Genomic DNA, 27,912 nt, shown 5'->3' on the forward strand with positions numbered 1-27,912 from the left:
GGTGTTAAAGTCTCCCACTATTATTGTGTGGGAGTCTAAGTCTCTTTGTAGGTCTCTAAGAGCTTGCTTTATGAATCTGGGAGCTACTGTATTGGGTGCACACATATTTGGGATAGTTAGCTCTTCTTGTTGCATCGATCCCTTTACCATTATGAAATGCCCTTCTTTCTCCTTTTTGATCTTTGTTGGTTTAAAGTCTGTTTTATCAGAGACTAGGATTGCAACCCCTACTTTTTTTGCTTTCCATTTGCTTGGTAAATATTTCTCCATCCCTTTATTTTGAGCCTGTGTGTGTCTTTACATGTGAAATGGGTCTCCTGAATACAGCACACCAATTGGTCTTGACTCTATCCAATTTGCCAGTCTGTGTCTTTTAATTGGGGCATTTAGCATTTAGCCCATTTACATTTAAGGTTAATATTGTTATGTGTGAATTTGATACTGTTATTATGATGCTAACTGGTTATTTTGCCCATTAGTTGATGCGATTTCCTCATAGTGTTGATGGTCTTTACAATTTGGTATGTTTGTGCAGTGGCTGGTACTGGTTTTTCCTTTCCATATTTAGTGCTTCCTTCAGGAGCTCTTGTAAGGCAGGCCTGGTGGTGACAAAATTCCTCAGCATTTTCTTGTTTGTAAAGGATTTTATTTCTCTTTCACTTATGAAGTTAGTTTGGCTGGATAAGAAATTCTGGGTTGAAAATTCTTTCCTTTAAGAATGTTGAATATTGGCCCCACTCTCTTCTGGCTTATAGGGTTTCTGCAGAGAGAACTGCTGTTAGTCTCCTGTGCTTCCCTTTGTGGGTAACCCAACCTTTCTCTCTGGCTGCCCTTAACATTTTTTCCTTAATTTCAACGTTGGTGCATCTGATGATTATGTGTCTTGGGGTTGCTCTTCTTGAGGAGTATCTTTGCTGTATTCTCTGTATTTCCTGAATTTGAATGTTGGCCTGTGTGCTAGGTTGGGGAAGTTCTCCTCGATAATATCCTGAAGAGTGTTTTCCAACTTGGTTCCTTTCTCTTCATCACTTTCCAGTACACCAATCAAATGTAGGTTTGGTTTTTTCACATAATCCCATATTTTTTGGAGGCTTTGTTCATTCCTTTTCATTCTTTTTTCTATAGTGTTGTCTTCACACTTTATTTCATTTAATTGAGCTTTAATCTCTGATATCCTTTCTTCTGCTTGGTCGATTCAGCTACTGATACTTGTGTATGCTTCGTGGAGTTCTCATGCTGTGTTTTTCAGTCTGTCAGGTCATTTATGTTCATCTCTAAACTGGCCATTCTAGTTAGCAGTTCCTGTAACCTTTTATTGAGGTTCTTAATGACCTTGCATTGGGTCAGAACATGCACCTTTAGTTCAGAGGAGTTTATTATTACCCACTTTCTGAAGCCCACTTCTGTTGATTCGTCAAACTCATTCTCTCTCCAGTTCTGTTCCCTTGCTGGTGAGGAGTTGTGTTCCTTTGGAGGAGAAGAGGCATTCTGGTTTTCAGAATTTTTGGTCTTTTTGTGCTGGGTTTTCCTCATATTCATGGATTTATCTACCTTTGGTCTTTGATGTTGGTGATCTTTGGTTGGGGCTTTTGCATGGGTGTCCTTTTTGTTGGTGTTGATGCTGTTGCTTTCTGTTTGTTGGTTTTCCTTCTAACAGTCAGGCTCCTCTGCTGCAGGTCTGCTGGAGTTTGCTGGAGGGCCACTCCAGACCCTATTTGCTGGGGTATCACCAGTGAAGGCTGCAGAACAGCAAAGATTGCTGTCTGCTCCCTCCTCTGGAAGCTTTACCCAGAGAGGCACCTGCCAGATGCCAGCCAGAGCTCTCCTGTATAAGGTGTTTGTCGACCTCTGCTGGGAGGCGTCTACTCGTAAGGAGGCAAGGGGCTCAGGGACACATTTTAGGAGGTAGTCTGTCTCTTAGGAGAGCTCGAGTGCTGTGCTGGGAGATCCACTGCTCTCTTCAGAGATGGCAGGCAGGAACATTTAAGTCTGATGAAGCTGCATCTACAGGGAGATGTGAATTTTATCTATAAGCTCCTGACTGGGGCTGCTGCCTTCTTTCAGAGATGCCCTGCCCAGAGAGGAGGAATCTAGAGAGGAAGTCTGGCTACAGCAGCTTTATGGTGCTGCAGGGGCGGGGTAGGGGGTTCCCCACCCAGTTTGAACTTCCTGGTGGCTTTGTTTACACTGTGAGGAGAAAACCGAATACTAAAGCCTCAATAATGGATGCCCCTCCCCCGACCAAGCTCAAGCATCCCAGGTCAACTTCAGACTGCAGTGCTGGCAGCGAGAATCTCAAGCCAGTGATTCTTAGCTTGCTGGGCTCCATGGGGGTGGGATCCACTGAACTAGACCACTTGGCTCCCTGGTTTCAGCCCCCCTTCCATGGGAGTGAACAGTTCTGTCTCACTGGTGTTCCAGATGCCATCAGGGTATGAAAAAAAACTCCTGCAGCTAGATCGGTGTCTGCCCCAACAGCCACCCAGTTTTGTGCTTGAAACCCAGGGCCCTGGTGATGTAGGCACCCAAGGGAATCTCTTGGTCTGCGGGTTGCAAAGACCATGGGAAAAGCATTGTATCTGGGCTGGAGTGCACTGTTCCTCATGGCACAGTCTCTCATGGCTTCCCTTAGCTAGGGGAGGGAGTTCCCCAACCCTTTGCACTTCCTGGGTGAGGCGACACCCCACTCTGCTTCAGCTTGCCCTCTGTGGGCTGTACCCGCTGTCTAACCAGTCCCAATGAGATGAGTACCTCAGCTGGAAATGCAGAAATCACCTGCCTTCTGTCTTGGTCTCACTGGGAGCTGCATGCAGACTGGAGCTGTTCCTATTTGGCCATCTTAATTTCTGTCCAGATGTTGATTTAAGTATATAAATCTTTCCCAAGCCCTACGGATACTCCCACATAGTATACCTCATTTAATTGCTGAAACAATTCAGATATGTGTGAATACAGTTTCTTTCAAAACCAAGATGATAAACCAAAACATTAGCCTGTTTCATTTCTCCAAAAGACTCACCATTCAGTCTACAGGAAACTGGCATTTTAAGTAAATTGCATCAGCACCATGAGCTTCTCTTTATTTTATAGACTCACCTGGCCACCATTTCTTTTTCCTTATGGGAGGCATATCCGCTGCTGCTAAGGGGCTTCAGAGGGGATGACAAGAAGTAGAGGTGATGATTGGTGAAGTACTGGTCAACCAGTGGGAGGAGAACCTGGAAAACCACCACAAATCAACTTCTAGGAGGCTATCCCAAACTCTTCATTTGGTTCCTTAAAAGTGTTTATTTTCAGTGAGCAAAGAGCCTCTGAAAACTGGTCCTGTAATTTCCAGGAAATTCTACCCTTGGATCCCAGTTGCCATCACATTTTCCTTTTCTATACCTCAAACCAAAGTTCTTGGAGGTACATGAAAGAAACAGCCACTGACTAAGGGCCCAAAGAAATGTGTGCACTGCCCTTAGTCAGCATTTGCAGAGGAGTCCTATGGGACAGCTGCACTCAGATCCGGCTTCTTGGGCACTGCATCCAACAGAGGCACTCAAGGCATGGCTTAGTGCCACCTCAAGCATAGCATTCTCTCTGCTTCTCAGAGCAAGGTGACTCAAGGCCTTCTGTGCCTCTAGTCTTCTGAGTAGGGCCGTATTGGAAGAGATTGCTAACTAGCACCCAAATTCATTCTCCCCTTCTTCCTTTTGGCAATAGAACTCCTCTGTGTTTTACCTGGGTAGAGAGCCACGCAGGCAGAAAACGTATCACCCCATCTCCCTTGCAGCTAGATGAAGCTCAAATGGAACTTAAACATGTCCTGTGCCTTCTCCCAGTCCCTGAACTTTTCCTTGGCAGTCAAGGTATCATATGATACCAGAAGAGGGTACCACATGTACTGTAAGGTCAACTTGTCATCTCTTACCTTATCGACCCCAGATATACTGCCTGGGATCAGTAAAGTGAGAGATGACAAGTTCTAGCCATTGGGATAGAATTTTTAAAAAGCAACAGCTTGCCTTCCCTTCTCCTTTTCCCTTTCCCACAGATGCGGTGCAGGTGAGCTTGTCTGAACCATGCAAACACAGGCCACACCTCCAGAGATGGTAGAGTAGCAAGGGAGGAAGAAACTGGGCTCCTGGGTGATGGTGCAGGGCTAGGCAGCTGCCTATATCCTTGGACTGCCAGCCTCCTGTGGGACTGTTAAACGACAGAGAAATATACATCCACCTCACTGAAGCCATTGGAGTTTTAGATATCTTCATTGGATCCAGTTAAACTATTTCCTAAATAGTAGAGATCCTAAGAAGAAAGTAATTTAATTAAGTGCAGAGCCACTTACTTTAGCAAAGAATTTGATCTCCTGGTCATGGGGAGACTTTTCAGTTTTCCCACTGCTGACAATGGCTTCTACAAAGACACAGGTAACACAAAGTTCATAAGAGTTATAAAGTAAAAATCAATCACAACATTTAGAAACAGAGCAGCTTTTCCAAAGGTTATTTAAAAAAAGTATCTGATTTGACAAAATATATTTTACATAGTACTTTACAATTGTGCTGGTTAGTTATTTCTTGTGTCAATTTTTAAAGCTGTTTCACTACCATTTTGTCTACTTTACCAATCAGAAAGCAGCTTCAAGGCTGGGTGCCATGGGTCATGTCTTTAATCCCAGCCCTGTGGGAGGCTGAGGCAGGTGGATCATTTGAGGTCAGGAGTTCAAGATCAGCCTGGTCAACATGGTGAAACCCTGTCTCTACTAAAAATACAAAAATTAGCTGGGCATGCATGATGGCAGGCACCTGTAATCCCAGCTACTTGGGAGGCTGAGGCAAGAGAATTGCTCAAACCTGAGAGGCAGAGTTTGCTATGAGCAGATACTGTGCCACTGCACTCCAGCCTAGGCAACGAAAGTGAAACTTCATTTCAAAAAAAAAAAAGGAAGCAAGCAAGCAGCCTCAGAGAGGTTGAGTCACATATCCATAGTCATAAAGCAAGACAATGGGAAAGTTAAAATAGGATAAGTTGTGTGAAAAAAAATGACAAAAAATTCAATCATGTCCACTAGGAAAAAAATCTCAGCCACTGTTTTCCCCCAAAATCATGTATCTAAATGAATCATAGAAAGTTACAGCCTGAAAGGATTATTTCTTGATAAAAGAATATTGAATTCTTTTGGGATATTTCATGATGATACTTACCTAAATGAGCAATAAATTCTTGAGCGGAATCAACATATTTCAGGATCTTCTTCAAGAACTTATAGGCAAACCTCTTTTCCATGGAGGAAGCGTCCAGCTCCATATCTTTCATACCCCTACGTTGGAAATGGACAGACCCCAGAAAGTAACAAAGACAACCATGTCACTCAGGTACACCACCAGTCCTAACAGTGTCAAATTTAATTTCCAAATGTTAGTGGTTATTCTGGCATAGTGACATGATTCATCATTTGACTAATTTCTCCTCTCACCTGGAACCTGCCTGTGTGAGCACACAATACCTGTGTTATAATCATTTCTAAAAGGATTTTTCAGAAAGAGCTTTATCATTCATACAATGAATATTGATCTGGGGATGTCAGAGGGGAAAGCAAAAATCTCCGCTCTTATGGAAAGAATTTACATGCTAGCTGTAAACAGACAGAAACCAAATACAAATCAGCTGGAATCCTAGACATTAATATATTTTATGAATAAAAGAAAAGTTAAAGCAGAATGAAAAGGCTCAGACCTGGGGGAAGGAGGGTTTGCAGACTGTAGGGTTAAACAGGGTAGTCAGGGTTGGTCTCGCTGGGAGACTGACATTGCAATAAAGGCTTGAAGGAGATGAGGAAGTAAGCCATATGGACATCTGGGGAAAGAGCTCTTAAGGTGTGAGAAAAGACTGTGCGAAGGTCTTGAGGCAAGAGCATGCATGTTGAGTTGAAGGTTAGAGGGGTGTGGGGTAGGAAGTGGGGACAATCATGTATGTCCCTACAGGCCATCTTTAGAATTTTGCTTTTGCTCTGAGTGAGAAGGGAAGCTATTAGAAGTTTTGAATAGAGAAGTGACATGATATGACTTGCATCATAATAGGATCACTCTGGTTGCTGTGTTTAAAATTGACTGTGGCGGTGAGGCAAGTGTAGAAACACGGAGCACAGGCAGGAGGATGAGGGTAGCATGAAGTGGGTGGGAAGTGATCAAATTCTCGGTTTATTTTTTTGAGGCACAGTCTTGCTCTGTTGCCCAGGCTGGAGTACAGCGGCACCACGCTGGCTCACTGCAACCTCTGCCTCCCGGGTTCAAGCAATTATCTGCCTCAGCCTCCCAAAGTGCTGGGATCACAGGCATCAGCCACTGTGCCCAGCCTCTAGGTATATTTTAAAGGTAAAACTACTAGGATTTCCTGAAGGATTGTATGTGGATTGGGAGAAAGAGAGGAGTCAAGGTTTTTGGCTTGAGCAAGTGGAAGAATGGCTTGCCATTGAGTGATGGGGAAGCTGAAGACAGAATGGGTCTGAGCAGGAGTAGGGGGAAGCTAGGATTTCTCCTTGGCTACAGGAACTTGCTTGATAATCTGTGCATCCAAATTCCTACCACAGGGTCTGGCACATGGTAGGCAACTCCTTCAGATATGTTTGCTGAATTCATTATCTTTCTTCTTGATTTTCTATTTCCTTGACTTCCTTTATCATTACAGTAAAGAGGAATTTTTCTTTTCTGTGAGCAAGTTATTTATCAGCAGATCACACCACAGATTCATCCTGGTGTTAAGAACAGGATTAAAATGACGACGGGAGTCTTTCTCAAATGCTTCCCCGGAGGTTATCTCCTACTGACTGACCTTTCCTGCTCGACAACATGGCAAATAAATCTTGTTATTTTTTTCATATGAGATACAATAGAAATGTTTGTATAGATTTTTATTTTTGCCATTCAACGACATATGAGAGAAATGTTTGTATAGATTTTTATTTCTATTTTTGCCATTCAATGGCAAAAATTCTACAGGAAACTAGAAGAAACAGCAGCTTGCTCAGCAAATGTTTCTTTTAGGAAGTATGGCTATATCGGAATAAAAACACTGGCTTTCATTTGACAAAGAACTCAGCAAGCATGAGCCTACGTAGCACAGCCCACCAGCACCATTTGACCAGGGAGAAAACAGAGCCTGCTTTTAAGACTTAAGCAGCCAATGCCATCCTATATAAAACACTCATCTAGATGATTCTGACTTACGTTTGAGATAAAACATCTTAGGACATCATGATGCATTCAATCCCTCCAGTGGAGTTTTGTCTTTATAAGAATCAATTCCCTTTATTCCAAGACTGTTTATGTCAGTTATGCTTGCTATTATTACTATGTAATTTAACAAAATATCATATAAAACAATAAAAGTATGAAGAGAACTGCTGATTTTATGAAAACTAAGATGCATATTTTGTGAAGACCTGCAAGTGCAAGCTTCCAAATATGTAATTTTTGAATTAGGTATGGGTGAGACAACTGTTGAAGCTAAGAGAAGAAATTTAAAAAATATCTAGGGTACTGCACGCACACTGTTTTCGTGTGCTGCAAATTAATCACCGTTCTCTAAAGAAGCCCAAATTCCAAAGCTTTGAGGTTGTATTACGGATGTGGTTTATAAATCCAATAAACAGAATACACAAAGAAAGGGCCTTGGTCCATAGTACAAGATCTGTGAATGGATGCATGTTTATATATTTTAAGTTACAATGAAATGTTTGAGGTATAACTTGCAATGATTCTCTGTTGTCGCTGATCTTTAAAAATTAATACCTAACATTTATGCTTATGTCAAAAAAAGAGGAGTTCATGCTCCAAAACAAAAATGTTCTCATTTTAAAAGATGGTTCTCCTTACTTGGATGGGTTCTGTAGGCAGGTAATTAAATACCGAGGGAGACAGAGGTCACACCCACAGCCCTGCCCCACTAACATCACATGGAAGGAGACTTACCTGGAAACTATGACGCCATTCACTTGAAGGAACTTAAACAGGTCCTGTGCCTTCTCCCGGTCCTTGAACTTTTCCTTGGCAGTCAAGGTGTCATATGGTACCAAAAGAGGGTGACTACCACCACCTGGGATCAGTAAGGTGAGAGACGGCATTTGGCTCTTCCTTTGTACTTCTGGGAGAACATACCTGCCCCAGTTCAGCTTCTTTAGGGGATGTTGTGAATCTCGCTTACCTTTGCTCTCCAGCTCCAGCTTCTTCTTCTTGGCCCAGATATTGTGATAGTTCTCAGCCACGACCTCCACCATTCCCTGTGTCCCACCAAGAAAAGCCAAGTCAAAGAGGAAGCAAGCTAGCTGGCTTCATATCTGCCGGGCTATTTCAGGCAGCCTCGGGAACAGCACACCACTGAATACCAACAGCACATGGCCAAGGGCCTCCCATCATCAATTAGTCTGTGCTTACGCACCTCATTAGTTTTATATCTTCCCATACACACAGAAAACAATTTCTAACTCTGTCCTTCTCTTGTAACTGATTATCCTGGCAGTTTGATGCATTTATCAGAACATCCATTTCCTCTTGAACCTGCATGCTGGCAGCACGTCATTTTTCACAGCAGCTTGGTATTATACTCCTGACCTCAGATGGCGAGTTGGGAGTGCGGGCCAAGAAAAGTCTAGAATCCGTGAAAGCCTGTAGCTTCACAAACTAAAAATTATCACATCTTAAAGAAAAGTGCTGAAAGTAAGATTTCTCTAGTAGAATCCATTTTTGTATGGCTTGTACAACAGTGACTTAGAATGAAGGATGTACTCTGGAAAGAAACTTTCTCTAAGGTCCAAGGGGCTGTTATGATGGACTTCCAGAGGGGTGAGTGCCCCAGGCTAGGGCAGGCCACAGCCACCAGTGTATACAGGAGGGAGGAATGGGAAGCAGCAGCTTAGGGCTTTCAGTTTCAAACTCTTGCTCTCACATCCCTACATCCTGCAATGAGTGCCTGCCTGCACCATCACAGGGAGCTCCAGCAAACCCACCATGGGACATGCGGGCTGTCCTCATGCTTTGGGGGCCTTACAATGACCAGCAAGCACCTCCATTGTGGGGCTAAGTTTCACAGATTTTGTCCTAGCTGTTTTACTTATTTGGGGTTTTGATACAGTACAGTCAGCCTTCCTTAATCATGAATTCTGCAGAGTCAACCAATTGCAGATTGAATATATTTGGAAAAAAATGTGTCTGTACTGAACATGTACAGACTTTTTTCTTGTCATTATTCTCTAAAAAATATAGTACAACTATTTATATAGAATTTACATTGAATTAGGCATTATAAACAATCCAGAGATGATTTAAAGTATTCGGGAGGATGTGTGTAGGTTGGTTATAGGTAAATACTATGCCATTTTGTATCAGGGACTTGAGCGTTCGTGGGTTTTGGTATCTGTGGGAGGTCCTAGGGCGAAGCCCCCATGGATACTGAGGAATGACTCTAATGTGCTGGTGGCTCTTCACATTGAGTCAGTACCCGTCATGATGTCCTTGGAAGAAGTGCAAAGCCTCTCCTTATTGGATGACTGGTTCACTCTGCTGAGACTTCTCCTGTGGCCTCTGCACAATGTGACCATCTTCAGTTTTCACATTTTAGTGTGGTATGTTCTAAGCATTCTTTCCCTTTTTTCCCCTTTAAGTCTTTGGAAGGTAATACGTCCTGCCCTTGAAAGCAAGTCAAGCTGTTCTGAAAGTATCAGCACTGACCTGGAGCTCTCTGGAGAGCACAACATTTGAGAGGTCGAGGGGAGCAGGGCTGTAGCTGTTGCCCTAGGAAAGCAAAGGCAGAGTCACTGGGTTGTCATTATTTTCCTTGTTCTTATCAGCATCCCCAACTTCAGCTGTCAAAGATGTGTCCTGAAAAATCCCCAGGGTTCATCTCAGACGGTCCTACCTATGATGCCCCAGGCAGAACATTCCCCGATCCTCCAGGGGTTCCATCGGCCCAGAATGGGCCTCTAGGTGTGGTGTCCTACCTGGTTGGTCTGGGACACACTTCGAAGCTTCTCATTTTCCCGCTGTTGAACCAAAGCTTCTCCCTCTTTGGTCCTCTCCACAGTCCAGCCCACAGCCAGCATGGTTTTCAGGGACTCTCGGGCAGGCCAGCGATAAATTTCCTTCTCCTAGAAGACAATTATGAGCAGAGGCACATTGCAGAACACACCCCAGCATTCTCCCGGGCCCATCTCCACATGGAAGGTGGATCCCGCTGTGGGTGGGGGTGCTAGTTAGCACCAGCCTTCTCTCACAAGGTCAGAAGATCCTTTGCGGCATCTTACCCTAAGCACAGTCTTTCTGGTGTTTGTAGGTGTAAGACCTTACAGTTTCTCCTGCCTGGGAGGAAACGTGCCAGACATTATTAATGACATTATCTACATTCCCTAGATAAAGAAGAACAGGAACAGGAGAGTGACTCCTCACGCTCTAGTAGTTGTTGATGATGAGACACTGTCGAAATGCAACTGCATAAAGCTTTCTTGTGAGCTTGGGAAAGAGAATTTCTTAGATTTAGAATTCTCTTTTGGTCTATGTACAATTTCACAGGTAGTCAGTATAAACACACGGATACATACGCCATTCTTTACATGTGACACTAGCTTAAAGCTTACAAAGAATCTTACAGATTACAAGATAAGAATTCAGAGTTGAGTTAAACCAAATATGTTATATTTTTTTAAGGCAAGAGACGTGTTCTTTTAACTATGTTTTCTTGAGGATTCTCTTCTCTATTACCTGTATCTTCCATTTATTAGAAATCATATTTTGCTGGGCATGGTGGTTCAAACCTGTAATCCCAGGACTTTGGGAGGCTGAGGTGGGAGTACTGCTTGAGGTCAGGAGTTCAAGAACAGCCTGGCCAACATGGTGAAACCCTGTCTCTGTTGAAAAAATTAAAAAGATTAGCTGGGTGTGGTGGTACACACCTCTAGTTCCAGCTACTTGGCAGGCTGAGGCGGGAGGATCACTTAATCCCTGAAGGTGGAGGTTGCAGTGAGCCAAGATCACACCACTACACTCCCAGCCTGGGTTACAGAGCGAGATCCTGCCTCAAAAAAAAAAAAAAAAAACACAAAAAACAAAAAACAAAAAACAAAAAAACACAGAAAGAAAGAAAAAAGAAATTATTTTTGTCTGAATTTTTTTCAGACAAAAAAATTTGAGATGGAGCCACACTCTGTCACCAGGCTAGAGTGCAGTAGCGCCATCTTGACTCACTATACTACAACCTCTGCCTCCTAGGTTCAAACTATTCTCTCGCCTCAGCTTCCCGAGTAGCTGACTATAGGCATGCACCACCATGCCCAGTTAAGTTTTGTATTTTTAGTAGAGACGGGGTTTCTCCATGTTGGCAAGAATGGTCTCGATCTCTTGACATCATGATCTTCCCACCTCGGCCTTCCAAAGTGCTGGGATTGCAGGTGTGAACCACTGCGCCCAGCCTTGTCTGAATTTTCTCCAGCAATTCACTGTGCCTTTTCCCTGCCCTGCCCTAACCAGACCCCTTCCTGGTTCAGTTCAGTTGCAGGAGAACTATAAATGCATTTTGGTCCAGCCTGTAAGTGCTGAACAACGCTTCTTTCACCAATGGCCTCTGCAAGCCAAAGAACAGAAAGTGAGGCTGAGCTCTTGGAAACCCGTCCTGAGGCAGCTGCCCACTAGCAGACTTGTGAATAGTTTACCGAGTCCTAGAAGATGTTTTAGGGACTGGAGAGTGACTGTGCCCTGAACTCCTCTGAGCTCCTGATAAAATTACTCAAGGAAGGAAACAGAATGGCCACACAGAGTTACCAGAGGCCTGTGTCTTACCTTCTCCGTTAATGTCTTGAAGGGCCTTATCAGTGGGTGGGTCTTCACATTTTCATCCAGGGAAATCCCATATTTCCATCCATTCTGACTCTGTAGAAATGTTCTCAGTTCAAATATCCTTGGCACGCAAAGAACCCTGCTATGTGACCCAAATCCCTGCTTCTATTTTCATTGAGCAAGTGGGATAATGGATAGTGACAAGCCTTGGAAATTCCCCTCAAAAATGTCTAATTGATCCTTTCAGGCCATCAGGCTCTCTGCCTCCTGAATCTTGAACTCTGCTCTTTTATTCCTTCTTGTTTCAACTGCTGTCCTCTCCACTTTCTCGCTTGTGTTTCAGGCCCACTTAAAACAGGATGTTTCAAAAGGCCTTGGGAACGGTGCTTCTCAGGTCAGTGTATCTCCCTCGCAGGAAGAACAGAAGCCAGAGCTGCAAGGCCTGGGAAGGGTGGACCTACTGCCACTGCCTGGAGGGGCCTGTTTGGCTTGCACCTCTTGCCTGCCAGTGCCAGAGCAAAACTGTAGTGATGCGTGCTTCCTAGAGTCACAGAAGTTTAAGAACTTTGAGAGTTATTCAACAAATATTGGGTAAATGTCTTCTATGGTACATGCCAGACTCTGTCTTAGGCAGGGCAGATACAGAGACAAATAAGAGCCCCTGATTTCCATAACTCCACATCCCAAAGACTCCTGGCTGCTCTTTCTCAATCTCTGCGTCTGTCCATTTGTTAAATGAGTGTATTTCCTAAGCTTCTGTCCCTTCTGAAGAGACATATACTCCCTACGTGATCTAATTTAGGCCCATGGTTTCAGTTATCACTGAGAAGTGACTAATATCAAATCAGTGCTTCCAGCGCAGAGTTCCCTCCTGTTTCAAACCTATTTAAGCTTTGCTTGGATGTTCCACAGGCCCCCCTCAAATTACTTCTCTCAATGTCTCCTCCTCTTGGGTCCCTTGGTTCTTAGTGAACAGCCCTGGTTTACACTCACTTTCCAAGCCAATGACATGAGAGTCCTCCCTGATACCATTGCCCTGCACCCCTCCCATCATTTGTCTGTCTCTCTCTCTCTCACCCACTTCCCTGCTAGTATGTTAGCTCAGGCCACCATCAGCTCGCACTGGGGTTACTGCAACAGCTTCCTAAGTAGCCTCCCAGCTTCCAGTCTTACTGCCTCTCCATGGATTCATTTTTTACACTATTATCAGGGGATATTAAAAAATCAGTCATTTGTATGTACTCTACTGCCTTCAAATGTTTCTGTCAGCTGCCATCCTGGTAAAACCCAAATGCTTTCACATAACCTGGAAACCTAGAAAGGTGATTATGTTGACTTCTCCAGACTCATTTCTCACCCTCTGTCCCCATCCTACTCCACGTTCTAGCTATACTGAAGCATGGTTCCCTAAAGCCAAACTGTCTCTTGCCTCCCTGGGTCTGCACCTGCTGTTCCCAAGGCCTGCAGTGCACTTACCTCCTTGTGACAAACGGCTCCCACTCATCCTTTAGCACATACTGTAGATGTCACCAACTCTGGGAAGTGTCCCTGGACCCTGAATACTGAATTAGGGACTCCTAAGTGCTCTAATCCTGTGCTCATGCCCATCATAGCCTTGAATAACTTGCCCCAGAATGGCTGGTTCATTTTGTTTCTCCCACAAGATTATGAGGCTTTTGAGGGCAAGGAAAATCCTCTTTTTCTTGTAAGATAATCAGTGCTGCCTGGCACTGGTAAGCAGGCATGTATCTATGCTCTCGTAAAGCTTACAGTCTAGTGGCAGAAAGAGATGTCAATCAAATAAACATACTAGTAAATGTAAAATTGATAATTAGAATAAACGTATAGATGTGTAACTGTTATAAATACGTAAGTGTGCTACAAAAGTACTATGAAAGAGAAGAATAACGTGCTAAGAGGGCCCATAGCTGAGAAATCTGGAAAAATGCCATCCTAGGGATTCATGCTTGGGGTAATATTTGCAGGATGAGTTGGTGAACACTGTTAGCAAGTGTATGAGCACAGGTGGGTATCTGGCCGGCTCAGAGGAGGGTTTCTGGCACGTGTAGTGTATATGTGACAGAGAGGGGCTCTAAAATAAAGGGAGGTGGCTGGAGGGCAGAGGGCAGAGGAGGAGATGAGGCTAGAGATGGTAGCAGAGGTCAGAACAGGCAGTGCCTAACAGGCCACACCAAAGATCTTGACCATTATCTTCAGAATAGTTACCAACTGTTAAAGGATTTTAATAAGGAGAAGGGGCTGGGTAGGAGGAGCAGTGGTAGAATATGTATGAGTCCATTTGTGTATTGAAACTCTGACTTCCTTGCAGTATGAAGAACAGAGTGGAGCAAATGCACTTGGGAAGACCTGTAAGGACCATGTCCCAGTCGTCTGGGTGAAAGATGATGGCAGCTTGGACTGAAGTCATGGCATAAGAACAGAGACAAATATACAGATTCAAGAGATACTCAGGAGTCAAAATCCACATGGTTGAGTGATGGATTGGCTAATACTATGGACTCCTGGAGGTGAGTCTTCTCCCTACTTCACAGGCTGGCCAAGTGGCCATAGGCAGAATTCTTAGAAAATGCGCAGATGCTCTAGAGCAAGGGCCCGCTGGCTACGTCCCCTGAGTCAAATCTAGCTGACCACCTTTTCTGAATTAAGAAAATCTTGTTGGAACACAGGCACCCACTTTTGTTTATGCCCTGTCTATGGCTACAACAGCTGAGAAGAGTTGTTGCAATGGAGATGGTCTGGCCCTCAAAGCCTTTAATGCTGATCATGCAGCCCTTTACAGAACAGATTTGCCAACTCTTGTTTTAGAATCATGAGGTATTAGCCCGTTCTACAGTTACAATGATAGCTACTATCAACAGTCCCCAGGAGACTCATGGAAGGATGAGCTGAGCCTACATCCACACAGAGGCTGAGCTGATGGTTCAAGGTGTTCCCTCTCTGAGGGCACATTGCACGGAGGTGGTTTTCTGCGACTTTGTGGTGGACATGGGTCCACTGTTACACACTGTAGGCTGCAGGTGAGAAATGGCCCCAATCCTTAACTGACTACCCACAGGCATCCTGGATAACTTTGGCACAGTCTTCCCACTTTGCCTGCCAGTGTTAAAGGGCTGATATAGCAGTTAAACTTATTAAACAGTCTGACCTCATGTGGTGAGGAATTTTCAACACCAGATGGAGAGCGTTATTAATAAGGGAGTGTCTGAGAATTCTACCACTGCCTACCATAAGAAAATGACTGAGTGCCTTCCCAAGAATAAAATCCAGCCTTCTAGAAAAATGCAAGGGTTAGGCTTTCAATTTCATTTTTTCCCCTCAATCTGCATTCAAAGACAAAAATTAAACAGAAGCCTCCCTGTCCCCATGATGCATTTACGTCAAACACATACGAGCCTGTGTTTGGGCACAAACTCCAGTAAGTAAATGTTAAGAAAGAAGTTAACACTTTCAGAATTGATCATTTTCTTGAGAAATACAAAAGCAACACCAGCAGCCACTGTCACCTATTTCTCTGACATCCACCAACCCTGGGAAATCGCTGCTCAGAAATAATAAATGCTCTTGGCATGGTAAGTCTGTCACTTAGACAAATCAGCCAGATTTCCAGGATTGAGTTCTTTAATGTTCTTGGGCTGTTTTTCCTTCCTGATGATTGTCAGTTGGAATGATAATCCCTACCTTGTCACAGGCCCATTTATCATGTGAATGCTCAGCATACTTGGTGACGATGTATTCCAATTTTTCAGGCAAGGAAAAACTGTGAAATGAGGAAAAAAAATTTACAATCTCCCTAAGCACTTTAGCCAGATACAGAAAAAGATGGTCAGACTACCAATCAATCAGCTGTCAGGGTTGGATTTGATCAGTCAGCTAACCCCGAAGCTACAGCTGGACTGCAGGCACAGTGACATTCCTGAGTAGGAGTGGCACAGCCAAGGTCAGGTCACAGACACACCAAAGTCTAACCACGGAACATCTCTGCGGGATCCTTGGCTGGGCAGGCCTGCTGCCATCTGCTCTGGGTTCTCCTGGTTCCTGGGCCAGACCCATCTTGGTTAGACAGAACAACCAAGGTAAATGACCTGTCATACTCTGGCTGCCATCTGGAAATGGTAGAAATGGGTAGCCAGAGAGCCGTATGTTATGAAATAGTGGTTTTCTACTTTTTTGGGCTCAGTGGCTCGTGGTAAAATACTAGAATTTTGGAAGTACGGTAGATAACTGCTCTTTTTATTTTCCGAGAAAACAGCTCTTGTCCCTTCTGTTGGTATCGGAATCTCCATTCCCCCTTTGCACTGCACGGTCTTCCTATATTGCACGCAGTGTTACGCGAACTGTCACCAAAGATGGGCACGTGACTAGGCAAATCAGACTTACTCTCTGTGGAATTTAAGTCTTGAGTAGCTGGGTGAAAGAAGGGCAGTAAATGCTTTTTGTTTGTTTGTTTTTGTTTTTGAAAAGGAGTTTCGCTCTTGTTGCCCAGGCTGGAGTACAATGGCGTGATCTTGGCTCACTGCAACCTCCGCCTCCCAGGTTCAAGCGATTCTCCTGCCTCAGCCTCCCAAGTAGCTGGGATTACAGGCATGCACCACCATGCCTGGCTAATTTTTTTTTGTATTTTTGGTAGAGATGGGGTTTCTCCATTTTGGTGAGGCTGGTCTCGAACTCCCGACCTCAGGTGATCTATCCACCTCAGCCTCCCAAAGTGTTGGGATTACAGGCATGAGCCACTGCGCATGGCCACGGGCAGTAAATTCTTCAAGGTGATTCACCCAATGGAAACACTTGAAGATTGTCCATTTGCTCACTGTGCCTGATTCCAGTCGTTCCCTGGTGACTACGTGTGCTGAGGCCAGGTTAGCCTTTCACTAGGTTTTGGTAATTACCCGTATTCTTGCAATAAGGTGCTTTTCTCCTTAAGTAAGTCAGGGTTAGTCTCCATTCCTCACATTAATCAATGAACTATATTGATGTCACGGGTATATCTGAATAAATCAGAACTCTCAAAATAACACAGAACTACTTGCAATTAACACACAATTGCTAGAGTATAATGTTTTCTCATAATGTTTTCAAAACGATCCAAGTTATTACACCATTTGCTTTGTCTTTCTTTAGCACTGTCACACGTACAGGCAGAGTTCTCTGAAGTCAGCACCTGCCTTCTTTGGCCCCAGCTTGATGGTTTACCACGCTCCTTACCTCTTACTTACAGAAGGTTCAATTCTGTCCCACCATCCCCACAGCTCAAGGCTCTGTCCAGTGGAATGTTTAATTATCCCAAACACGAATTTTACACATCATCAAAGCAGACAGTCCCCCTGGGAAGGGTTCAGGCTTTCATTTGAGAACTACTGCCACAAAAGACAGGTCCAAGGGGCTCATATAGACTCAGGCTTAATTTCCCTGCTCACTGTGAAGCAGTGTTGAAGCTCTTCATTTAAAATGCACCTGGAGCTGACTGTATACCCTATAGCACATATTCATAACTGGGCAGAACTACCACAAACCAAAACTTAGCAACATTTTGCCCAAGGTATAAGCACACCTCCATGGCCTAGTCAACACCGCTGAGAAATTCAGGAAAATTACAGGCAGAAATTAAAAGGCGGAATGGTAGGGCTATTCCAAAGTTCCAGCATCCCTTGGCATGGCAAAGAGCAGGTTCAGCTTTTCCAGTGAGGACCCTGCACTGTTCTGCCATTGCACCCCAGCCTTGCCAGGACTCAGTTGAGTGTTATTTATGGAGCTATTGTGATATATGATGCTATTAGAACCATATGGGCCTAATTCACTAAGAGCAAAGATTTTGTCAAAAAGCTCATTAATAAATTAATTGCATAATTTGTCAGAGTAGTTCTCTCAGTGCCTCAGGAGACATTTATTTGTGGGAGCATCCATCTCTTTTAATAAGTAAACCAACCCTTTCCTCCCTGACCAAAAGCCCAGAATATAATAATACAGATAGATACGGATTAAATCTTGTGCCTGATGAGACTTGTCATGTCAACAGAAATAATGAACACTGTTGGCAGGAGGGAAAGAGGTAAAGCTCACATTTCTTGCTACCATCTAGAAGAAAACATTGGCTACCAGACAAAATATGGGAGCAGCTTAGAGATGATTCTGGCTTACTTCATGGTGTTGATAGGTTTTGGGTCAAAGTTGCCATCTGCATCCACTGAGATCTGTTTCTCCAGCGTGGCTGTGATTCTCGTATCTAAATAATCTGGTGGCAAGGCGCCAGCTATCGCACTGAGACAAGGCAGGGCCATTCGGAAAAGATCTGGGTCATATTTCTGTGAGGGAAGATCAAGGCCATGTTAGTAGAGAAAGCAGAACCATGCCCTTAGACAGAACCATCCACCAATCAGTTGAAAGCACAAATAAAATGCAGGCATTTATCTGGGTTACCCAAAATGAAAAATGTTTAACACCAGAAATATTTTCTGGAAAATGAAGGTACTCTTGGAGGATTAAAAAAAAAAATTCTATAAAGCCCTCGAGTCACCATTTGCTTTAAGGTGAAAAATCTTAAACAGGTTTAAATCAATATCTCCTAAATGGTTAATTTCAAGACTACCTAAGGGTTAAAGCGGTTCTCACTAGGCCAGAAATGACTATCAACTTGTCTGCTAAGGATGGTCATAGAAATAGACCCAACCTACAACTGGACAGAGCATAGCTGTGTGGTAGCTGATATGGGTCATATGTTGACATCATCTGCAGGCCGCTCAATATCCATCATTCTCTCTTGAATCCAGTCAGAAATGAATTTCAGTCAAACAGCATGGGGTTGGGAAGAGCTTTTGACTGCTTATGCTCAATAGCATTGTGGTCTATGGCCACACCACCCTGAACACGCCCGATCCTGTCTGATCTGCTTATACTAGACCAAAGAAATCCACCGATAAAGAAAATCTAAGTGTAGGCGAACAAGCTATATGCCTGTTCTAGATTTCTCTAAGAAAACCAGAATGACTCATTTTCTACCATTCAAGCTGGTGACTTCACAAATTGGGTTAGGTGAAGTGGAGCAAAGTCAGAACTCTACGTCAATCACACCGTTCAGTAAGGCCTGGGTTCAGAGGTTCTGAGTTCTCACTCGACGCCTCCTCAAATGAGTGACTACGAAGAACCTCTTCCAGAATGGCTTCAGGTCTTCTGGAAATCCCCTATCCCACCATCACAGCAGATGCCAGGACCTTTCCTCCTGGCTCGAGCTTAGTGAAGGCTGGCAGCCAGGAGCCGCAGCAAATGTGGGGGAAAGGAATAGGGAGGTAAGACATCAAGACTGACACCAGATAATATGTGTGTAATTCACCCTGGTAGTCACTTTCCCATGTACAGCTTTGTAAATGTGAAAATTTATTCAACTACTCTGAGGCTTCTCTTCACCTGTAAAATAAGGATTTTGCAAGTTTCCGTTTCAGAGAGATGGGTAAGGATTAGCTTAATATGCTTGTGAAGTACTTAGCACAGGTCCTGGCAAATGGAGAGCTAAATAGATGATGGCTGTTATTATCTGTAGGTGCTGGGCACCGAGATCCTCTCTTTTTGTTCAGAAAGTACTGTCATTACCTTATGGGAGAGAGAGTCAAAAATCCCCCAGAAAAGCTTCTCTGTTAGGTGCAGCTCTTCTTCCACAGCTAGCCCATAGCTCCCCCATCCTGAAGGCAGGCAGTAATACTTCCAGCACTGTTCATAGTGATTCGTCAGAAGCTGGGAAGTTCAGAAGAGGAAGGCACCAGCGGGGTGGGGAAGAGAAAGTCCACGGGCATCAAAACGTGCAGGAGAGAATAAAATAGTAAGCAGAGATCATGAGAATGAAACATGCAAAACAGCTGGGCTGTCTACAAAGCGGCCCTTCAAACACCGCTGGGAACAGTCTGCTCTCTGCCTAATGAGCTTGAGCCTGAGCTGATCCACCTGATTAATTCTTGTGCCTCCTAATGTGCCCCTAGCAGTTACTAGAAAATGGAGAACTGTTTCTACTTCGAACAAGAAAGTGCTACCTTCTGAAAGTAGTCACCGTTTGCTGTTCTAGCCAGTCAGGGCTGGAAAGAATTTCTTCTGGGACCTTTATTGGTAATTCTGGAAGATCTTGGGGGAATGCCGATATGAGGAGAGGATGGCGGGCAGCAAGTTGTGGGTGTGAAGATTTTCTTTACATCAATTACTACACGTTGTTTTCTTGCCCCTGCTTCCGGGGTTCCTCCCTCCACACTGTCTTTCTCACAGCCTGCTGATTTTACAGCGGTTTCACATCTTGCCAGTAGAGGGCGGAAGTATACCGGTAATGTTTCCATACCAGCAGGTGTGATCCACGTTCTCTAAGAAAAATCCCACTGATATGAGAGGTAAAAGTGAGCTTATTGAGTGTTATCAATAATGTCTCTTCAAAGCCAGCATCCAGCTGGTAGCAAAGCCTTTCAGAGGAAGCAATATCAAATTAAGCTGTGCACACTATGGTTTTCAGTTGAAGTACTTTTTTTAACATTAAAAATGGGGTTGCTAGAGAGAATTAGTCCTTGGAGGGCTGTGGAATCTCTGATAACACATAAATTGTTTTCTGCCTGGTATGGAGACAGGGGATTGAACTAAAGGCCTCTAAGAATTCTGGGTATCTCAGTAGAATGCTTTCTGAAGTACTTGCTTGGACTATAAGGAAAAGTGCTGTGAAAAGCATTAGGTAGGATTTTCAGGTGTGGCTAGGCACTGCTAACACTTTTGCATATAGGAATATGGCAAGTGCCTCAGCGATAAAGGGTAAAAACATGGTGTGCTTGGGTGGGTGGCTGATGCGGGCACCCTCCCATCAGGTCCAGATGCCTCTAGTGAGAAAATATTTGTAATTTATGAGAAAACCAGAAACAAGACAATAAAAAAAGGGAAGGCCAGCCATGGTGGTTCACACCTGCTGTAATCCCAGCACTTTGGGAAACTGAGGAGGGAGGGTTGCTTGAGCTCAGGAGCTCAAGGCTGCAGTAAGTTGTGGCTGTGCCACCGCACTCAAGTGTGGGTAAAAGAGTGAGACCAAGGTCTCACTAAAAAACAGAGGGGTCTTTGGTTCTTTTTTTTATTGGCAAAAGAGAGGGGTCTGTGGGTTTTTTAATTAAGAAAGACAGTCAGGTGCAGTGGCTCGCACCTGTAATCTCAGCACTTTGGGAGGCTGAGGCAGGTGGATCACTTGAGCTCAGGAGTTTGAGACCAGCCTGGCCAACATGGTGAAACCTTGTTTCTACTAAAAAACAAAAAACAAAAAACAAAAATTATCCGGGTGTGGTGGTGTGTTCCTGTAGCCCCAGCTTCTCTGGAGGCTGAGGCAGGAGAACTGCTTGAACCTGGGAGGTGGAGGTTGCAGTGAGCTAAGATCACACCACTGCACTTCAGCCTGATTGAGAGAGCAAGACTCCATCTCATTATTTGAAAAAAAAAAAAAAAAAAAGTGGAAAACCTAAAAGGATTTCTTACAAAGAAGAAAAGCACAAAACAGCATGGAATAGAAAAGGGACATTTTAATCCATTTAATGAAAAACCACATGCACTTCAAAGCTTTTTTGAGAGGAACACATTCTGAAAACCTAATTATAGCGGGAAAGCACAAAATCTAAGTCCCCATACTAACTGCGGCTAAATATCAAGTAGTCAGTGGAAAGCAGTTAAAGAAAATTAGAGCAATTTTATTCAACCTTGACATTCAAGAAAAGACTTGGTTTTGGGATGTATCTTGTTAGTTAACCATCAACTTAAGGGAGTAAAATCCATTTAGCATGTAATTTTACCTCCAAACTGTGAAGACATCACATTATTAGAATGCAAGTTTCCTGTGCAATAGACTGTATTTCTGTAACAACAGTGATGTTTACCTTGAGAGGCATTTTGCAGTATTCATTGAGTTGTGGCACATCAAAAACGAGGCGTCGCAGGAGCTGCTGTAACATGGAAGGCCTCAAGTGACTGCAGCATGAAATCAGAAACATAGAAAAATCGAATGAAAAAATAAGGGAAATAATTAAGGAGGAATGAAAGAAACACTCAACAAGAAGCATATATTACAGCCAAGTCTCAAAACGACTGGCTCCTAATACCCAAGATCTTAGATAAACAAGAGGAGATGATAAAACACTTTAAAACTGAATACAGTTAAAATTCAGAATAAGAGTGCTAATGAATTGGGATACCCAAGGTGGAATTCTAATTGTTATGTGACAAAATGTTCTGGGATCTATACGTACTCAAAATATATTCACTGATTATGTGCAAAGAATATAACAGAAAAGAAGTTGCAGTTAATTTCATAGTCGTCTCTAAGGGCTGCTGAACTCTGCAGAGGGAGAAACTGGAGAGCAGCAGCTGCACAGATGGAATCTGAGGCCACCTACTGGTGTGATTTGAAGAGAACTTTAAAGCCCTCTGCCTTACAATCTGGTCCATGAAGTTCTCACTACTGGAATCATTTGTTTGGGGTAAGGTTTTCTTCTCAAAACAACTCCATTGATAGGCAAATCCAGTAACTAATTAAAGAATAATCTATCAAATTACAGAGTTCATGGCACAAATAAATTTTGAGTAGAGAAAGGAGAGGTAAGCAACACTGATTTAGCTTTTTTACATTGCCAAACTTTAAAAAAAAAAACCTAGTGGAACCTGTGGTTTTCTCCAGAGAAAGGTGTACACACATAAACATAATATGTAAGTTCAGCTCATGAATCCCTGAATTTTTTCCACTATTGCCTAAGTAGCTACAGAGTAAATGTCAGAATGCCAGGGAAGAAATCCTGGGAGCATCTACAATAAGAAGGATGTGTGCAGATGGAGAACAAAAGTCATCTGCTTCACAACTGTTTCTGGAGCTGGCCTTATGATAAAAAGCCCTGGGGCGAAAATATACAGCGAGTAAGTAGCCTTGTCTCCGAATCTAATAATGAGAATGCAAAAATCACTCAATGTTTCACATTATTGTTCACCTATTGGCAATTATCACCTAAGATTCACTAACTTGAGTACCATCAAAGAATGCAATCAATCTGTAATTCTACAAATTCCTGACTTATTAAAATAAACGATGAAAAAACCTAGTTAAGTATGTTTGCCTACTACATCTAGAGCTCAAGTGGTCAAGAAGAAAAGCTCTAAAAGTACCTTAATAGGGCTGTGAACTCTAATTTTTGTTTGATTGAAAAATTCTAATTTCTCAGCCTGGTGCCGTGGCTCATGCCTGCAATCCCGGCACTTTGGAAGGCTGAGGCAGGCAGATCACCTGAGGACAGGAGTTCGAGACCAGCTTGGCTAACACAGTTAAATGCTGTTTCTACTAAAAATACAAAAATTAGCTGGACACAAAAATTAGCTGCTGCATGCCAGTAGTCCCAGCTACTAGGGAGGCTGAGGCAGGAGAATCGCTTGAACCTGTAAGGCGGAAGTTGCAGTGAGCCGAGATTGTGCCATTGCACTCCAGCTTGGGCAACAAGAGCAAAACTCTGTCTCCAAATAAATAAATAAATCGAATTTCTCCAAAGTCCGATTCTTTAAAAGCATTTGCAGCTCAAATCCATCTCACCAGTCTGACTTTGTTATTAGGAATTGGCCCATGCTGGGAGGCAGGGCTCCTTGTTTGATGTGGTTTCTAAAATACACCTGGAGGTCAGCTCTAGCAAAAGATAGAACGAAATCTGCAGCTGCTATTGATGCATTGCCAGCCAAGTACAGATTAAAGCTGATAGAAAAGATTTCTTTTTGTGTAAACTCATTATTTATTCCATTTTCTACCATTGAGAAGAAATAGAGGCTTGTAAAAACAAGCCATGGGGCATTAATCTTCCTTTTGAAGTGGCAAGGTGCAAAATCTAGGTATCCTCTTAATTCCCAGAGGTTAACTGGTGTGTCCACTGAAGTTTGTCTCTCTTGAAAGATCAATAATATTCTAATTGGCATAATTGTCTGCCAGTTATCATAGAAATCTCGTGGTGACTGAAGCAGTATCATAACATAGGGCCTGGTTTGGGAAGGAGCTCTTTGGCAGAAAACCCTTTTTGGGGCCTGGGTCAAGGCCTCCTTCCCATCATCTAGCCTTTGCTCCTCACCCCAAGAAAATAATACTACGTAATGACACAGCCTGTCTCATAAAGCAGTTAAAGCCTAGAGGCCTTAGAAGATACAAAGACAACAGATGTACGTTAATTTTAGTAAGTATTTTAAACATAGTGATCATTGTTATATCTGAAATATAAGAATGAGATTATCCTTTTTAAAACATTTTAAAACTTTTTTGTAACAAATGTTACTTTTCAGAGCAGTTTTAGGTGCACAGCAAAACTGAGAAAAGGGTACTGAGAGTTCGCATACATCCCCCGCCCCGTACAGGTGCAGCCTTCCGCACGATCATTATCCCCCAGCAGTGGTACATTTGTGACAACTGATAAACTTGTACGTTATCACCCCAATTCCATAATTTACGTTAGGGTTCTCTTTTGGTGTTGTACGTTCTATCGGTTTGGACAAGTATTTAATGACATACATCCACCCTTATACTGCTTCTGCTGCCCTAAAAATCCTCTGTGCTCAGCCCGTTCATCTCCCCTCCCCCAGCCCCTGACACCACTGATCTTTTTACTGTTTTCTTAGCTTTACCTTTTCCAGAAAGCCATATAGTTGGAATCATACAGCATGTAGCCTTTTTGGATTGGTTTCTCGTGCCTAGTAATAAGGGTTTAAGGTTCCTCTATGTATTTTCATGGCTGGATAGCTCATTTCTTTTTAGCACTGAATAATATTCCATGGTTCGATGTACCACAGTTTATTTATCCATTTGCCCACTTAAAAAAATCTTGACTGCTCCCAAGTTTTGGCAATTATGAATAAAGCTGCTACAAGCATCTGGATACAGGTTTTTGTGTGGACATAAGTTTTTCAACTCATTTGGGTAAAAACCCAGGAGTAAGACAGTTGAATCACGTGGTAAGAGTATGTTTAGTTTTGTAAGAAACTGACAAACTACCCTCCAAAGTGGCTGTGCCATTTTCACTCCCACCAGTTGTTCCACATCCTTGCCAGCATATGGTGGTGTCAGTGTTCTGGATTTTGGCCATTCTGATATGTGTGTAGGGCTACCTCATTGCTGAGATTATATTTTGGTGTGATGTTCTACTCACATCGATGTGAGGACTGACGAGTGTTTTTTTCTAGGTAGCCCTAGCTCCCCAATGCATAGTAATTTCTTCTGTGATTAGAGCAGGACTCATTCACTAAGAAATGAAGGCCATTCTCAGCTGGCCCCTAAAGGGGAAGGCTGTCGATCTTCTCTCCAGGGTGACCTAGAGCAGTGATTCCTAACCTTGACTGCATATTGGAATCACCTGGGAAGCTTCAAAAGCTGGAACCCTGGATCCCATCCCTAACAGTTTCGACTTTTTGGGCTGGGGTGTGGCTTGGGTACTGAGTTATTTCATAACTCATCAGGTATTTCTGATACGCAGCTGAGAAGGAAAAACACTGGCTGAAAATAGCAGATCACAGTCCTGGCCTGTGCTGCTAAGACGTGCTGTTGAAAGGGTCGTCTTCCTTTATTCCACCAGACTTGACTGGGATTCTTGAGGACCTAAGGTTCTGGGAGTGACTTTACCTTTTATCCTCAGCTGGCTCTGGTGCCCTTCTACAGTCGTAAAAATTATTGCCCTTAATTTCCCACTGTGACTGGAGATTTTTTTTCTTTTATTTGCTGCTGGTCTTGGGAGGTCTAGAGATAGGTCGCTTTTATTCACACTCAGAGTCTGGCTTCTATGTAAGATGTGCTCATGTAGAGGACAGAAACATCTGCATCTGGCTCTATTTTGAGAAGGAAGATGACCCTTAATTTGAACACTCTAGGCCTGAAATAGTCTTCGGGTCTGTCAACCATAGCGGGTAAAGCCTGAGCTGTGCCTTCTCCCTTCCCCAAAGGGAAAGACGAGCCTCAAGGAAGAGACTGTGGGAAATAGGGGAGCCGAGCACATCCGATGACACGTCTAGGGGAGGGCTGGTGTATGACAAAGGCCTGGAAGCTTCCTTAGACTGGACCACCAGTTTTTAGATTACACAGTTAAATGCAGGTGACCTGGATGCATACACAGAAGTAACAACATAGGATGTGTACTTACTTGCAAATGGCAAGCAGACATTCTTCTATAGTGTCCCTTTGTGCTTTGGTGAGGGAACGTCCCTTGGAAAGCCTGTATATTGTCTGCAGGGTAGAATCAATAAGAGAGGTGCAGTGTTCGGTTCCAGCAAAGAGCGGGGCACATCTTGTGAGGAGCGGGAGCACAGCAGAACATATATACCTATTGAGTGCAAGCGCAGCCTCTGTGGTGCTTAGGGAAACCTACAGAAAGAAGATTGGGACGCAGGTTAATCGCCCTGAGGAACAGAGCAAAGCTGACTCTGCACTGAGTTCCCATGTAGCGAGTTGTGGGAGCTCATACACGTTCACGATGCACAGCAAGGAAGTGAACAACTTTCTACCCTATCAGCAGTTCTATTTTTCTTTGTGCATTTTCAATGAAAAAAAAAAAAAAAGCTAAAAGAAAGAAGAAGAAGAAGAACAACAACAACAACAAACAGGAAAAAACCAGTAACAAAGGCTGGCTGGCTCTGCCTTCCCAAATGATCCTATAAATATCTGTTCCCTTCAAAAGAATTTTGAACTCATTAAAATCAGCTGATGGCCAGTCTAACCCAGCATTTAGATACCTGCAAAATCCAGTTGCCAGACTACTGCATTATTATTCTGGTTTTAGCTCTCTTTTCTCACCTCCTAGGGACTCACACACTGTCATCTTATGACCGTAAGATTAGTGAATGGTTATAGGCCAAGGAGTTTCTCAGTTTCATGTTTTGTGAAGGACAAAGTGGAACTCTGACTCCCTTCTGTTCATTTGTGAGCACTGTGAGCAATTCACAATCAATACTACATGACAGCAGACCTCACCGAAGGGAACCTGACTCTGCATGAGCAGTGTATAAAAGGAACAGAAACTTGGGACCTTCTATAAAACTCTAGCATAATTCTTGCTCACAATGTTCTTTTGTGTATGTTTAGACGGACAAGTTGAATATAAGGAAAATCCATTTGGTGACACTAAATACAGCCAAAGCACGCTTTACTACCATCTTTGAAAACTGTAGAACTTCAAAAGAAACCTGGAGATCCACAGAGATGAAATATTCCCATTTCTTGTGATTATTGCGGTCATTCTATCTGTAACACATTTTTTTTTTTACAACTTAGGATTTGAGAAACCATTTTCTTTGAACTATATACATTTCTTATTATTCCTATAAATTATCTAAATTATCAAGTTTGTCTCCTAGAAACTTCAGTAATCATGCTGGGAGAAACAGCTAATCTTTCACATTTGTCACTTTAATATACAGAGTTAAAATGAGAAAGGACAGAGCTTTGATAGCAGATGATTGTAAGTCTTCAAAAGAGAATGCATGAATGTCTGTGTGTCAAGGAATGGAATATAACACCTTTTTGTTGTGGATGGTGTTTGGACAAACATGTGATTGAACACCAGATACCAGCATGGCATTTGCTGTTTATTTGATTTATAAAAACAATAAATTACTTGATCGGGAAGCTTGGGGAAGTCCTGTGAGTTAAGTTTTTTTTTTTTAAACCAAAGAATTTATAGAGAAGTTCAAACCAACAGCAGGGGCAGAAGCATTGCTTTAATTATTCAAAGGGATTGTACGCCCTAACACTGTCATATGCACCATTTATCATCTCCACGCCACAGATGTGAATGCAGCTCCCATTCAGGTTGGGGCTCGTATTTCTTTCCATTTCTGGGTAACCCGTGCAGGTGGAATCTATCCAGGTTAAGGTATTTGCCACTGACAACCCATCACAGAGGTCCAACTTCTATCTCTGTTGGACACCAGGTGGAGCCTTTGAGAAACCTTTTAACCAAAAACAACCTTAAACTGGCAAGATGTTGTTTAGACTTAACACTGATCTAGTCTGTCTTTTCTCCTTGGACCCAGGACTCCTGGTGTACCTTTTCTCTGCTTAGTTTTGACTTGTGGCACCTGGTATCTG

The 27,912-nt window shown here is 43.2% G+C and overlaps 1 protein-coding gene across 2 annotated transcripts in view; it reads right to left on the reverse strand.

Annotated features, from left to right (window-relative positions):
* The window catches only part of RYR3 (ryanodine receptor 3), a 563,010-nt gene that overhangs the window by 118,503 nt on the left and 416,595 nt on the right, over positions 1-27,912 (reverse strand). For both annotated transcript variants that reach the window (XM_064374821.1, XM_064374822.1), the window contains exons 48-60: positions 25,970-26,190; positions 21,701-21,791; positions 19,413-19,553; positions 17,967-18,130; positions 15,510-15,588; positions 11,814-11,903; positions 9,983-10,129; positions 9,714-9,776; positions 8,191-8,266; positions 7,959-8,082; positions 5,193-5,308; positions 4,334-4,401; positions 3,097-3,218 (exon numbers count right to left, since the gene is read on the reverse strand). In XM_064374821.1, the coding sequence (XP_064230891.1) occupies positions 3,097-3,218; positions 4,334-4,401; positions 5,193-5,308; positions 7,959-8,082; positions 8,191-8,266; positions 9,714-9,776; positions 9,983-10,129; positions 11,814-11,903; positions 15,510-15,588; positions 17,967-18,130; positions 19,413-19,553; positions 21,701-21,791; positions 25,970-26,190 (1,502 nt within the window). The remainder of the gene's footprint in view (positions 1-3,096; positions 3,219-4,333; positions 4,402-5,192; positions 5,309-7,958; positions 8,083-8,190; positions 8,267-9,713; positions 9,777-9,982; positions 10,130-11,813; positions 11,904-15,509; positions 15,589-17,966; positions 18,131-19,412; positions 19,554-21,700; positions 21,792-25,969; positions 26,191-27,912) is intronic.

Source organism: Aotus nancymaae, unplaced genomic scaffold (genome assembly GCF_030222135.1).
Source record: "Aotus nancymaae isolate 86718 unplaced genomic scaffold, 86718_ANA_hifiasm-v0.15.2.pri h1tg000011l, whole genome shotgun sequence".
NCBI classification, from domain to species: Eukaryota; Metazoa; Chordata; class Mammalia; order Primates; family Aotidae; genus Aotus; species Aotus nancymaae.